Raw genomic sequence first — 15,754 nt, forward strand, 5'->3', positions numbered from 1 at the left:
TCCGATGTCTTCCCTTGCTCTGCTTTATTTAAATGGTAAAACACACGGGACATGATGTTACTAACATGAACCGAGGACAAACCATTTTACTAGCCGAGGGGTGAAACAGAAATACTGTACTCTACACTCAAACTATTTATGAGATGTGACTTCTGTTTCTCGAGGTCGGACCCTCCCTTGCCCTGAAGGCGCAGAAGACATACCAGACATTTCTGACATGATGAGTACACCGACACAACCTCAGTACAATCTTCATACAATACCTTAAAAATATGTCCATCAAGCTTTTTATAACTAGCAGCCACTTCACCTTTACGAATATAAAATAAAACTATCCTATCATCTTATATCCCAAGACATGCTCAGGCCTGTAAGTTAGCGGTCTCCTGTTATAACTCGGTCTGTGGGGCTGTAAAAAACAGAACTGGGGAGGGAAGAGGTTGTATAATAGACTAGCTACGTGCTACAAACACAACCGAGGGATTTTATTGCCAGTTAAGCGGCAACAGTGAGGGTCCTGCGCGAGCTCGTGGCGGAGGGAGATGGCCATAGACCGTGCGTGAATCGACAGATGTGCGGCTCGTCTCCGACCTCCACATCCAGTGCTCGGGAGTTCAAGATGCCTGACGACAATGTAAATAAACTTAGGACCACACTGAAGATAAACGATACCGGAGCTGTTTCCGGTTTTGGAGGGGATGTTTCTTCCGTTCTCTGTGTCAGGAGAGTGTAACAGACACTTGGTGTAACAAATCTGGGAAGAGATATACCTGTATCTGGAGGGTTTTTTTTTATTTTACATTTTAATCCTTTTGTCACTTGATGGTCCACCTTGACGTGTCATTCAGGTAAGAATAGCAAACTGAATGACAAAACACTGCCACAAAAAAAAGAAAAGAAATAAAACCAGTCGAGTTACTGTTCTCGAATGTTCTAGCGCTTCTTCCTTCAAGAACAAACCGGACTACGAACCAGGCCTGATGAGCTTCACTCGACTTCCTAGCAAGCGGTGAAACACCAAACACCACCTTCACCATTTCCAGCTACTACATGCCTTCTACAGTTCTTCTCCCTCACTCATGCTGACCCATTCTAAACACAGTTTGGGGTGAAAGTACAGGGTAGTTACAAGGGTCCTCTACCACAGAGTGTACACCTTACCCTCCCAGCCCCCACCTGGTTCAAGCGTCACGTGACACAAGGTCACGAGCACAAGGCCCGTTTTTGTCACGTGCAGATTGTGATCAGTATTACGGTGACGTATGCTACACGTGATGTTCTGCACGTGCAGCACCAACATGAAAACAAGGTTCGTAATTTTAAGAGGCTCACAGCCGGCCTCAGTGCATTAGGCTTGTTAAGTGTGTGAGAGTGTTTTAGTGAGAAAGAGACATTATTTTCCTATTACAGAAAGCCGTCTGTAGTAAACAGGTGCTGGCTTGAAGGTGCAGTACCGAGCGATTGACAAATCCTGATTGTTGTGTTGATTGTCCTGCATACTGCAACGAATACACCCAGCATGGACGAGAGGCCGACTGGGCTACAGGCGCCAGGAGAGAAGAGTGTATGGCGGCTGTAGTGGTCCACAGGACCAAGGCCTTCAGTTCAACTGTCTCTACATGCCCGACATGAATTCCATCCTCTATCTCTCACACCTCCCTCAGCGACAGCAGCAAGCCAATTATGAGCTGTCAGCCATGTTTTTACATTGTCTTCACACCAACATGTAATTTAGCCCAAAGCTCGAGCAAAAACTTAGTGTCAGAACACACGGCAACAGTCAAAAACTCTTCCGTTCTAGAAACTTCTTGCCTCGTGAGATTTTTTAAAATTAACTTGTTCGCATCTAGATAAGAATGACAACGGCAGAACGAGGAAAAAAAAAACATTGTAAGTGTTCCCCGTCTGTCAGAAGGCTGTGGAATTTGACAGCATTCTCTCGGACAGAGGGCGCCACATTGCGTCTCCTGACTCCCAATGCTTCCTAACAGGTGGCGTATGTGTGACATTGCCCCTAATTATGGTCTTAAAATGTTTCTGTTTTAACTTGTCAAGCTAGTGCTTTCAATGCTTCTATTGCTCTTATGTAGCTGTGTCCAGGATACACGTGGTACATTAAAGATAAAAAGACAGTAAATATGTCTACATCCTCTTATTCCTTGACACCCACTGCCCTCTCCTCCATAGAAATAACAAAACAAAACGAATAAGCTCTACGAATGACCACACTGCCGAGAGTGAACAAAGTCACATGACTGCACGACCACGCGCTCCATCAACATGCATGGTGCTCATAGCATGGTAATGCTGTACACTGGAATGACCTCCTTTGGCTATAAAACTTACAACTTGTTTGTGTGAAAAGATGTCTGGCAGCGAGCTCAGTAGCGCCGGTGGAGGGTGGCGAAACTGCAGGGTGGAGCGCACGAGGACTGCGCGCCCTCCCGCAAGACTCGCGCCGATAATAGCAGTGCCTGACATTCCTCGCGCCGCCAGTCACACAGAGCGCGCGCCCAGCCAGCGATCCATAAAACATTAACACTTCCTGCAGACAACAGTTCGTAAAAATCACAACTCAAACGGTCGTGCTGTATGGTAAACCTTTCTTCCTTTCTGTTTGATTCTTTTTCGCAATTTCACTTGAGCTTCTCTACCCAAGGAGGTGGTCAGCACGAATAAGGGTCTCTTCGGCTAGACCTGCCTTCTTCTGTTCACTAACCGATGAATAAAAAGTTCTCGAAACTCTTTTTTATGTAATTAGTGTTTTCAGAAATTGAGGATAAGACTATCGACTTCTCAGAGGCACCACCAGGCCAAGCCGAGAGGAGAAAGCTAGAAACTCATGCAAATATTGGGAACTTATTTTCCACCAGAGTTTTGCATTCATGCCTTAGTTATTACTGTTTTAAGATGTCCTTCCGGTTCATCGCTTCTTCTAGGGACGCAAACAGCCTCTCCAGGGAAGAAATAATCTTCTTTTCTGTAAATATGAACATCGCCCCTCTCTAGGAATGTCAAGATCGCTTCCGAAGTCAAGACTGACAGCTTCTCCATGGCAGAACTGTGCGATACTGCAAAAAATCCACATCATATCAGGCAGTATTTAAAAAGTATTGTTTCATATTCACTGTTTACTTTGGTAACAGTGATTGAAAAGGGCAAATATAATTTATATACATATATACTGTATTTATATACATATATACTGTAAGGTAGCACCTCGTACACGTGACAAGTGCGGGCAGCCTCGATGACTATATCCCATTTGTCTCACTCGGCCAACTGTCTGAGCCCCCTCCTGTCATGCAGGAGTTGTAGAACTTTGAAAGCCAGAACTGATCGCATTTCCCAACAGTATTACCTTCCCGCCCGCCTGTCGTGTCTGTTAATCGATCACCATATCTGGTGCCTCGTGTTTGTGTCTGCTGAACTTTCCAATGAAACACCACCAAATGTCACATGCATGTGCATTTGAAATAATTTATTCCACTGACCAACCGACCGCTTGAACCTAGTCAGAAGACAAATAGTTGAGAGGTGGTCCTGGAGTAAAGGGATGCGAGTTCAATACTGATTGTCCTGTGACAAAACAGTCATAACGACTCAATTTAGAACAAAATTGGTCGACTGCATTCTTCCAATGATGAAAAATGTAGAGTAGCACTCCTAATTCAGGCTTTAATTTGGGGATAATCTGCTCTGTCTTAATGAACCTATTTCCCTGAACTGACTTGTCTAGACCAGTCAACCTAGTCAATGGACAAACAAATGAAAGACAGGCCTGGCGATTTCAGAAATGTGACCGCCATGACGACATCATTATCTAATGTTCTTCCCCCAAAAAAAAATATACAATGGCTCAATTAAGACCACACACAAAAATTGGTTGCCTGCATTCTTCCAGAGACAAAAAGGAAAAACTTAAGACATACCTGATAGTCTTTAATTTCAGGGGTTATCTGCCCCATCGTAATGAACCTATTACCTTCAAACAGAACAAAAACAACTATCAAACAAAGATGCTTAGACACAAATGGGAAGGGATCAGGCAAAGTAGAAGCTCTATTTTTAGTTTTTTCCGTTGGAGTACAGTTAGAGAGCACACAACGGCTCCAGATGGTCCTAGCTGCTTACAAGGAATCAGGGACAAGCAGGGCTGAGGTACCTGTACACAATTCACCCAAGTCTCTGCAAGGAATTAAACGCTTCCTAAACTAATTCCCACTTGACACCTCTTTGCTGTAATATTTATAGAAGTTGGAGCGAAGCTTGCTTATCTTGGAACAAAACTGTGATCGCCCCAGTCTAATTGCTGATATTGGTTTGCAGGAACAGAGCACACAAGACACGCCCGGTAAACGCATGAATCATGGGAAATCAACTGAAATAGAAATACAGCCCCACACTAGCCCTTACAGCAGTAGGGATCCCATATCTTTATTGAAGAAATAGAGAATAGGTAGAAACAAAACAGAAAAGTCATTGACATTTTACTATTAATCGTCGCAAAGAATTTTTGCTGAACTCTTTGCGGTAGAAGTAAATAAAGACTGTTACTTTTGTCTTTCTCTCTCTCTCACACAGACACACGGATATACAAAAAAGCTCTAATGAACTACCTCTTTCCCTTCACTGGAATCATTTCTTATGTCTGCAAAAGGAAGCACCAGCCTGATGGCATTTTCAGAGTGGTGGGACGCGCAGCTTAATTACATGTTACGAGAGAAAACTAACATTTTCCTTGCACCAGTTAGTCACCAACCCTGAGGGTTGTTTTCTCTTCCATCGGCTCCACCGTCTACGTTTCTCCTCTTATCATCGGCGATGCAGACACAGACACCGGGGAAGAGATAAGTGTGTAACCCCACGCCCCTGTAGGTACAGACCTACTGTCACAAAATGCCAGGAAAAGGTGCAAGTATTGCCTGGGTTGTGTACAGAAGTGCACATCATCCAACACAACAATCACAAGCCAGGGCTTAAAAACAGTGAAGATCAATTGTTACTGAAATAAACAATTTTATCTGCCTCTGAGCGCCACGTGCGCCTTCAGGTGCGCACGTGCCTTTGCGCAGTTGACTGCCTGCAAAAGTTCGCAAACAAAACCCTCGAGTAACATTTTCTTTTCACTAACGAATTATTTCGTACATTTTATGAATTTACACATAAATTGTTGTGATATAAACTGGTTTTATATATATAACAGAATATAATTAGAATATTTGCCTGCTGTAGAGAACAGAATTATATTTCACAGTGCTGTTGCTGTGTTCTGTTAAATATTACTAATGCACTCTTTACAGTAACATGAGACTGCCAAGCTCAACCAAGTCGATAAAAATGGAAAGACAGCCCAAACGGATTGCTCAAGGCGGGCTGGTCTTTTAAGTAAACCTCTTAGCATTTTTTTAATTTTCTCGGAGCAGTCGGACTCCCTTGCCTTTTACCAGAGAAGAGCTTCAGGCAACTTCACTCAATTTCTTACTCGTTTATACTGGAACAAACCAACACACACACACGATCTACATATATACAGGGACAGAGAGATCATGAATATATATACATGATGGAGAAGGGACACGTCTTCACAAGTAAGGTGTAGGCAGATGGACTGAGAGAGCGGGCAAGAGGAAATATCTGTCTTGCACAGCCATTCTTGTCACCGAGGGCAAGACAAAAATATTGCGAGGGGTTTGACTTGGACAGGGTCGAGAGCTAATTGAATATATTGTCAAAACCACTTCTGCTGTGCCTGTCTGTGGTGTGTACCAAGGTCCTGGCCAGTGTGTGCCTGGTTGTTTTTAACAAACTCCATAGTACAAGTGTTTGTGTTGTTGAATTAAGGACCACACCATCTGCTCGTATGACTTACAAACAAAACAAGTGAAAGTAAAGAGCTGTTCCATTCACATTGTCATATTTTGTAAAAAGTTGTTTGTGGAGAGTTGTGGCGATTATCTTGAGCAGTCTTACAGATGCTGGACTGGCGATCTGTGTGAGAATGAATGAGAGAGATGGAGAAAGAAAAGTTGTATAAGTGACAGACATACAGAGAGAATATTAAACAAAAGAAAAAAGAAATTGTGAGCGATAAACAACAGCGAGGCAAAATAGCAACCATTTGTTCAGCCATGTAAGAGAGTCTTTCAAATTAACCTTAGCCATAAAAATGTCAACAGCTGCAACTGTGATACACTGGGCTGTGACTAGCAATCAGTTCCATCCGCGTTCGCTTCAGGGTTTTGAAATAAATTATACTACAAACCCGCGACAAACAGTGAAACCTGAAGCTGCCGAGTCTCAAACTCAAAGGACATATCTTTGTTCCTGCAAAAAAGCATGCAGAGCCTTTCTCCACCAACATCCTCTTTCTCGGGGTTCTGAAGTGCAAGACAACCTTCCTAAGGACCAGAGGAGACAACAGACAAATTACTTACCTGAGTCTCCACCTCTTGAATCTCATCGATGGTATCCGGGGGATCCTCCTTAGCACCCATACTCATTCTTACAGCGCGAGCCAGCTCCGGTACTTCACAATATAATCCACAATATGTTTCTTTTTGATTTTGCCCTCTTGAGGAAATCGTCTTAAACGTGTTCTTGGATTTTAGGCTTTCAAAGAGCACAAAGGTCAGAGTTTACACCTTGAGCTTTTGGGTATCACTAGTGATTGTGTTTTCACTCCAGCATGATTCAGAGCTACAAGAGTCGCAAGACATCATGAAGTCCCACTGACACAGACTTACACAATCCTAGTGACCGTTGCCGGACGGTTATTCCGCTTTGTCATCCGGAAGCACAGGCCATCCGACCTGACGGATAAAGATGGGTAGCTCTGTCATCATGGTGACTGTGTGTGCAATCCATGTTGGATTTGAAAATAACTGGACACTCGATGACAGGAGACCAGACAAGCGGGCACCTTGAGAAGATGTAACAGCAGAGTCGAGATGTAGCCTTGCTGTGTGCTATCTGCTGCTGTTGGTGGTGGTGGTGGAGGTGGTGGTGCTGTTGCTGAATCGTGTTCAGTAACTGTGCTATCCTCACGTGATATCGGTAAACTCCACGTGCCCAGCCTTCAGGTGATAGAAACCGGAAGAAGCTCCGTCACAGGTTCCCCTAATTTGCCTTTTCCGACCACCGGGCCACGCCTTATCTACACACCGTTATCTGGAAGGCAGGAAAAAGATCATATGAAGGATTTGATTTCTGAAGGTGGTACACTGCATAAACCTGACTCAAACCTAGGCAACACGTGGCTACAACATGGTGCTTATCCCTAACTTGCAAGTTTCTAATTAAAGACAGCTGGGAGGTCTGCTACACAACATGTTTTGAGTCAACAAGATACGAGCTTGAGCTTTGGAGAGAGCATATCGATGTAAGTGTGTACATCGATTGTGTGTGTGTGTTATTCTGTTTGACATGATCGCTTACTTGATCTTCCCAGTTCATACATCCGTGCATTTGTGAAATAACTCCACCTTTAATAATTATCCACTCTTTTAAGAGCACATAGGAAAACTGCAGAATTACCTGTCTATGTGATAAATCATCAGTCTTACTGTACACTCCCATCGAAGAAGAAAACCTTTACAACATCAACCACCGGCGTGTCTGAGGTCTACTATTCATGTTCTGACAGCCAAGATATAACAGGAAGCTTTTTTTTTTTAAACAAACCCATAAAAAATAAGTACTAAACGAGTTTTTCTGTGCAAACTGTTTTCTTTTTATAGCCTTATTTTGTCTACATCGGAGGAGTAATAATTTCCAGCTTTTTTGGGGCCGCCAGGGGTCGCTGTTTGACGACTACCTCGTTAAGTTTGTGATGTGTGACTAGCGTCGTCAAAGTGAAAAGAAAAGAAAGAAAATAACTGGAAACCACATCTGTCTTTCATTATCAAGGTCGTTAATAGATGCTGCTACAAGCAAACTCAGATATAAATCTTCTTCTCATTTACCGGCTTCAAGGTATCTAGAGATAATTCACTTCATAGAATGAGAATCGGTGAGAGTATTATTTCGTTTAGGGCTAGAGGGTTAAAATAATTTATCACATAGACTATAACAAAACACAACTGCTGTGTCTTAACTTATAAAACTTTTGGTAACTTTGAATGTTTTCTGTATCGCGAAACTATTGTTTAAACACTATACTGTAGATATAAATATATATTATTATTATTGTTTACAACCAGTACAGATCATGTGTTTAAACAGGTTATGCTGCTGGAGTTTCCTTTCGCTATCGTTACTTTTAGTTAGTTAAAGAATCCGGAAATAAAACTGCGTTTATTTTTACAAAAGGGCTTTTTTATTTTCAGAAAATAATAATAACAAACGTGTGATTTATACTGCGCATAGTCATGCTCAGGTGCATGCTCTCAAGATAAGACAGGTAGGTCACATGGAAAAAATATGAAGGACATAAGGAGAAACAGATGTGCAGATAAGTAATAAAAGACAAATATAGAATACATAAAGAGCAATCAGGCAATAAACAGTAAGGATGGAGACTGTCATAAATGTGCAAAGAAAGGCGAGCAGGTGGACTAGTCAATGAACTATGACCACAAGTATTGACAGCCATGTCGATCTCTGTAGGCATTGATGCTCGGGGAACAGGTGTGCTTTTAGTGCATGCTTAAAGGGCTCGATGGTGGGTAGGTGGTGGGTAGATGGTGGATATGGAAGGGAAGAGAGTTGTAGTGTTTGGCACCCCAGTATCCGGTGACCATATGTTGTTGTTGTGGTGACAGGGATAGAGAGCAGACTGTCATCAGACGAGGAGCGGAGTTGTCTGGCTGGGATGTAAAGGAAGAGAAGTTCAGAAAGTATAAATCCTAGCATGACAACAGTTTACATGCTTACCTGTGAAACTCATGTTGTATACCTGCCTCGTGTGATATATAATGTTGTCATACACTGATACTATACTGTTGTCTGGTCACAAATCAGACCACCCTGTAGATACACTCCTCCTCTCGACACTGACAGCAATTGTTCCACGACACTTCCTTGACCTCTCAACAGTCGGTCACTAACCGAAAATTATCTGACCTGTCGTTTGATACTTTCACTTGGCTGGTTCACAGACACAATAAAAGCTTTACTCTCAACGGTTTTACCAGCAGGTTGCTTGCTTTGTTTGAGTTGAAGTTAGTAGAGACTTGTCACAGTTCTGCTGAACAACAAATTCTTGGTTATCACCAAAATTATCACAGAAGCGAACAGCAATGAAATGTTATGCTGGACTGGTATGAAATAAAATAAAAACAGTCGCGAAGCACTGACCACAGCAAGACGACGAATTGTTTCCCATATTGTAACCCAGTTCTGTCGTCTGCTTTGCTTTTGTCGTCTGCTACTCCAGGGTCGGTAACTCTCACAGTTCCTCCAGGGGCGCTGCAGTCACGCAGGGAGAATTCAGGATATGGAGACTGTGGGAGTCAAACGTCTGCCCGCCAAAGCAGACACGAACGCGCGTGCTGTGATGTCGGCACCACACACCCGAGTCGTCTGCTCTCCTTCAAAGCAGGTAACGAGCCGCAGGTTGGCGAGTGCCGGACAAGCTGTGTGGCTGGAGTGACCGCGCCTGGCGGGGTGTGTGTGTCAGGCGGTCTGCTTTCACGTGCTGCTCCCGGGTAAACACACAACGAGTAACAGCTGTCACAGAATGTCACAGACTGTCACAGCGGTTATCAGCACCAAACCTGTGGCCAGTTCTCAAGGGTGTAGAACATGATTATAGCTTACACAGGTTAGCGAGACCCAGGTGAGTATCAATAAAACACTCACACACACCATGGATGTACAGGGATACTAGTTCGTGCACACGCACGCACACACAGACGCGTGCAGTTTATGTTTCAAAGCCAGAAACAATTACAGCTCACAGTAATTATTATTTTTTTTTTTTCGTCACCAAAGCGGTTAGACCGTCTCTGACCAGAAGTTTCATTGCAGAAAATTGTTTCAAGTGGATACTTGACATCTGCGATCAACATGTAGTAAGGGAAAGAATGGAAAACTAAGAAAATTATTATCAGTTATTAGTGTTTTTTGTTTCGCTATTGTGTACAATATTTGCAACAACAACAAAGGGCGGTTGGCAGGCAAAGGGCAGCAATTCCTTCCCAGACAAATGCTTGCCAGCATTTAGTGATAATAAAACTGGTGCTGGCAACTTCTTGCTAATTACATGTCATACACATGATCTTTGATTGACATGAGGACATGGTGCAACTGACTTATGAAACTACTTTATAAAGAGTAGCTGTGTTCCTATGAGTTAATAGAAAAATGGTCAACAAACTGAGGAGGGAAATCATTTTTTTAATACTTAAACGTGAAGAGATCGCATGGTGTGTGTGTGTGATAAAGTACACTGGTAGTCAATGATATTCCTATAAAGACGAGATACATAAACACAGTGAAACTCACGTGGACTTGTTATGTGTCTGATGTAAAATGTTTGAAGACAGCTGCGCGTTGAACCGTCCACAGAACAAACAGTCCCATAAAGAGCAGTTAATCTGTGACAGTAAGTACATGATGTAATAATGGCAGCAATTGAAATGGAACACTTGTATCGCAAAAGCCAAAAACAAAATGTCAGAAATTTTCGTGGCAAAGTTGTGTAGCAGCTGGGCTAAATACAGTTCTAATGTTAGGAACAGACTAAATTTGAAGCTCCAAAATAAAATTTTTCATATCAAGGAGGTGGTCAAAGTGTTAATGTGTTTGTTTCGCAGAAACAGCATGCCATTTACTATAAATGTATAATACCTCTGAGGGAGATGATGTGGGCTAGTGCTTTTGTAACCATAACGAGTACAAACAATCTGCATGGACACGTAACCATAATACTCACCTCAAAGTGTAGCATGAACTCGGAAGTATGATGTCCCACTCAAAGATTATGTGGGACATTGGGGAATATAATGCAAAGTGTGAAGCCACTCACTGACTCGACTCTACATATCTGCCTCTGTTGAACCAGGGTATTAATACATTCTCAACTCTGCCAATTCCACGAGAGAAAAGATAAGGAAAGAAGTTACTTTTTATCAAGCTTCTATGACAGCAGCTTCCGCCAGGCTGTAAGGAAAACAGATTTAACGAGCTGTGACGAGCACAACCGACTCCCGCGTTGTCTTTGACATGGTACGGATTTCTGTTCGAACATGCGCACACCGAGGAAAAATAACATTCTACACACTCTGCCATTCTCTTTAAAAAAAGGAAAAGAAAAACAATCTTCTTCGCGAGAAATGGTTTCCAAATTACAACTGTTTTTCTCTCTCTCTCTCTCTCACACACACACACTTATAAAACAATAATATCAATATGACATCAAGGCTTTACAGAAGAGAGCAACTAAAAGTTTTAGGACCAGTTTCAGAGTCAAACTGAAGAGCGAAGATAGGGACTGGAGAACTCTTGTAACAGACTATAGACACTCATGATTTGTTGTGAAAGGGGGTAAATTTGTTCGAAAGAAAATATTAAAATATTGTGTACGCGATCTCGCATTTCAAGGAATCTGTTGCAAAGAACTTAACAAATCCAGATATTTACACAGGCCCTCCTTCCACCACATCAGGCTATCAACTAAATACACTCTTTCTCCCTCTCCCATTGTACTCACCCTTACAAAAAGAAACCCGAAGACACTCAAATCCCTAGAGGGAAGGAGTTAATGAGTGGATGGATAAAGCATGGTCAGTAAGTCAGCACGAGAGAGAGAGAAAGAGGTAAATAGAAGGGAAACAAAGGGACGAATGTTCCATGAGCCGTGAGTCATCACGAGGCTTTGGGCAATCATCCCTGAATTGCATGAGGTTCCGACGGGAGTCAGCTTTCTTTCTCACTTTTTTTCCTCTCCTTAATGACACCCAGTGATGATTACACAATAAAAGACGAGAGCTTTTTGCCTGCCGCCGGTTTCCGTCTCCAAATGTAAGGGTGCGAAACAGCCTCGGTGCCAATCACTGGTCGATCAGCCCTCGGCCAAAGCGCCTGGCCAGTTACAAAGGACCAGAAGTCGAATTGCAGACATCGGCATCCAACGCTGAGATCCGTCTCTGATCAAGTCCACAAGTTTTGCAGCCATTTTTTTAGTGTTGAAAGAGAAAAAGGTATTTACAAAAAAAAAAAAAAAAAAAAAAAAAGGAAGCTGTGACCTGTATTGGCACCATGCTCCAAAAAGGGTTTCTTCTCGCCAAGTTGCCATTCCCATGGCTTCCTTTATAATCAGTCACATCGTAAGACCGGTATTGTTTCCTCGTGTCCGTATTTCGTCGAGAAATTTCTGTGCTTTTGCTTGCCAGTGGTCACATGCCACTCTCTCGAAACCCTAATGAGATCGTACCTCCTGAAGGCAGTTCATGCCTGCATTAAAAGCCAGAAATTCAAGAAAGAAAATGCCGTGGTTATGAAGAATTTTAGAATAGGCCTGCCCAAGCAGACATGGAGATGGGCACGTTCATGATAAAATAAGTACACGTGCACAAACATGCACGCGCGCTCGCCAACACTTCGTCTCTCCGCGACGCTGGCGGCTAAACTACAGGAAGAGTCGCACAGCGAGGGTTGAGTGTCCTGGGTTCAGATCTTGTCTTGGGACAGTGAGCTTCTCTCTCCATATAACATCTTTTCACAAGGCTGGGCCATCAGCCGATTTTCTTCGTTACCCATTCACCCAGGAGTACGAAATTACCGGTGGGTGAAGACAGTTTCTACAAAATAATAAATCAACAACACAGTGACAGTCGAGGCATTCTAATATCTGGCCACGACAGGCGGAGATGAGGCAGACTATCACGCACACTCATATAAACTGATGCAACTGTCAACCACACTAATATAATATATATCCACACCAATATCGTCCCGATTCTAGTAACATCTGTTGTACATGGTGTCAGATTTAATAACGGTAGCTGTATGAATTTCAATAATAACAGCTATGTTTTTGTGCTGTCTTGAAAACCTGAAGCAGAAGTGGAACTACAATACATCTGCCTGCCTTCTCAACGCCTGTTTCCTCCCACGCCACTGTTCCTCCCGGAGAACTACGTGGCAATTGAAGTATAACCTTTGACCTAGCTCACTACAGATACAGGCATGTCAGTGCACGTCCTGCAGGCGGTGTCGATGTGTAGCCTGTCTCCAGTTGTCTTCTATCTCCCTACCCCCTCAGAAAAGAAAAAAAAAGATTTGCAGCACCAGATACAGGATTTGCCAGGAACCTTGTCTACCGAGTGGTGAAATCACAGCAGCCATCTCAACAATGCTTCTTCATCGATTATTTCTGTTTGTCTCCTAGCGGTCTGTCAGTAGTCACGGCTACGGATAAGACTTATCATGGTTTCCTCAAATGAAGAAGAAGAAGAAAAAAATGATATTGGGGCAGAAGTCTCTTTTCTTTCCTTCACGTAACATAATGGAACACCAATAAATAAAATTCTACAATGGCAAACACGGAAAGTCGATCTGGGTTGGACGGTTTTCTATTACCAAGACAAAACTTGGGACCTACCTTGACTGACAGAAATGGTCATCCTAGATTAACTTCCTATTCGCATCATTACACAGCTTTCATATGAAACTTGAATGACATTGTTTTTTAAATATTGTTTTCTTCCTATGATTTAATAATTCAATTTTGTTGGTTCCTAATCTAATAATTTTATACTGTTGTCTTCTTATTTAATATTGTTTACCTCTTTTGTAATAATATTTTCTCTTATGAAATTAATATTATTTTAATTTATCTAATTAATATTTTTTCTTAATAATTTAATGTTGTTTTTCTTTATTAATTTATGCAAAGTCGAGCTTTGTTATTACTACAGTTCTGTTTAAAGGTCCACTGCTCTTGCCAACTGCTTTATACGCGAAGTATTTTAGTAAGAATTTTCTTTTAAATAGAAGCAATTCAAAAATATAAAAATTAAGTGGATGCTTATAAAGATTCAGATTAGCAGTAATAACAGTAACAATCTGTAATAAAAATTGTTCCGAGTTCCCCTTAATTTTTTGTTTTAGTTATGCTTGTTTATCCCTGGGATTTAAAAGGAATAGATGAAGCCATTGGAAGAGTTCGGCACTCTGTACATCAGTCTTAGTCGGTAGGCTGGTCAGGTGTAAAGTGTAATCTCTGCAAAAAATGCAGAAGATCGTGCAAATAAATTATATATCTAGAGAGAGAGAGAAACCCTTTTTCTTTCTTCAGCCAAAAGAAGTGAAGTAAACAGCTTGTTAGAAAATGTCCACATCACTTGTAAGAAACAAACTTGTAATAATGCAGCTTGTAGCCTCGGTGACTCATTGTAACAGAAGGTGTTTCGTCTTGACCCCTCGATACATTATACTTTCTCTCCCCGACCTGTCTGGAAAGCAAGTGTCCAAATCTTTGTCGGCCGAGAGGTTAAACTCCGAAGTGCTTTTGTTACACTTGATTTAAAGGGATGTCACTCTAACAAGAAGTTACCGCTGGGGAATCTGGAGGAGCTGGCACCAGTTCCACTCTGCCTGAGAATAAATTGGTGGGCTGATGAGCTAATCTCTCTGTTACTGTGTTCCCACTGAGTATGCAGAGCGAATGAATCGTGCATTATTGCTGTCTGCTGCAGACGCTCGTGTAATTTGCCTGTCCACCATCCACGCCAGCCATTCGTTGTTGTCTGGTCCAGACCTTACATCTCTCACTCTCCTCTTCTCCTTCGCTCCACCTCTCTCTCCTCTTGTCCTTTTGCTCCATCTCTCTCTCACCTCTTCTCCTTCGCTCCATTTCTCTCTCTCCTCTTGCCCCTTCACTCCATCTCTCTCTCTGACGTTGGCAACAAGTAAACAAAACCCTCCTGTATATTGCTTTTAAGTTCTTTCGTAGAAGCTGAGTGTGCGTGTTTATCAGAGTTTTATTTTCTCAAAGTCTCGTCATGCAAACTATTCGTAAAATATTTGATACAATTAAAACAAAAGCACACAACTAACATAAACATACAAATAAAACTAAATACAACAAAAACTAAATACAACTTAAACTAAATAAATTAAAACAAACATAAATAAACATACAACTGACACTAAATACAACTAAAACTAAATAAATTAAAACAAACATAAATAAACATACAACTAACACCTAATACAACTAAAACTAAATACAACTTAAACTAAATAAATTAAAGCAAACATAAATCAACATACAACTAACACTAAATAAAACCAAAGCTAAATACAACTTAAACTAAATAAATTAAAGCAAACATAAATAAACATACAACTAACACTAAATACAACTAAAACTAAATACAACTTAAACTAAATAAATTAAAACAAACATAAATAAACATACAACTAACACTAAATACAACTTTAAAATAAGCATACAGCTAACACAATATAACTAAAACATTCGATACAAAGCTAACATGAAAATTCATCATAGGTCAGGGATGGGGAGTCTTTTTTCTACCAAGGACCATTTTGATATTTATAACATTGTTTGCGGGTCATACAAAATTATCAACTTAAAAATTAGCTTTCTCTGTTCAAACGTTTAAATTTCACCTTTCATGTTAGGACTGGAACTGCTTCTCCAATATCAAAACTGTTTTGTTGTTTTGTTTTAAAAACACTTGATCTCGTTGAATCTCGTCTGGTCATCGTGGTAGTTTCTTCACAGTTCGAAGCTATACTCCCTGCCTGGCAGTGTCTGAGTCACCACAATACAAGAAGACAG

At 41.5% G+C, this 15,754-nt stretch overlaps 1 protein-coding gene across 1 annotated transcript in view; it reads right to left on the reverse strand.

Moving 5' to 3' along the window:
• The window catches only part of LOC112573284 (tetraspanin-18-like), a 110,632-nt gene extending 104,085 nt beyond the window's left edge, over positions 1 to 6,547 (reverse strand). The window contains exon 1 of the mRNA XM_025253507.1: positions 6,438 to 6,547. Within this exon, the coding sequence (XP_025109292.1) occupies positions 6,438 to 6,503 (66 nt within the window). The 5' untranslated portion in view covers positions 6,504 to 6,547. The remainder of the gene's footprint in view (positions 1 to 6,437) is intronic.
• Between the last annotated feature and the right edge of the window lie 9,207 nt (positions 6,548 to 15,754).

Source organism: Pomacea canaliculata, linkage group LG10 (assembly GCF_003073045.1).
Source record: "Pomacea canaliculata isolate SZHN2017 linkage group LG10, ASM307304v1, whole genome shotgun sequence".
NCBI lineage: Eukaryota > Metazoa > Mollusca > Gastropoda > Architaenioglossa > Ampullariidae > Pomacea > Pomacea canaliculata.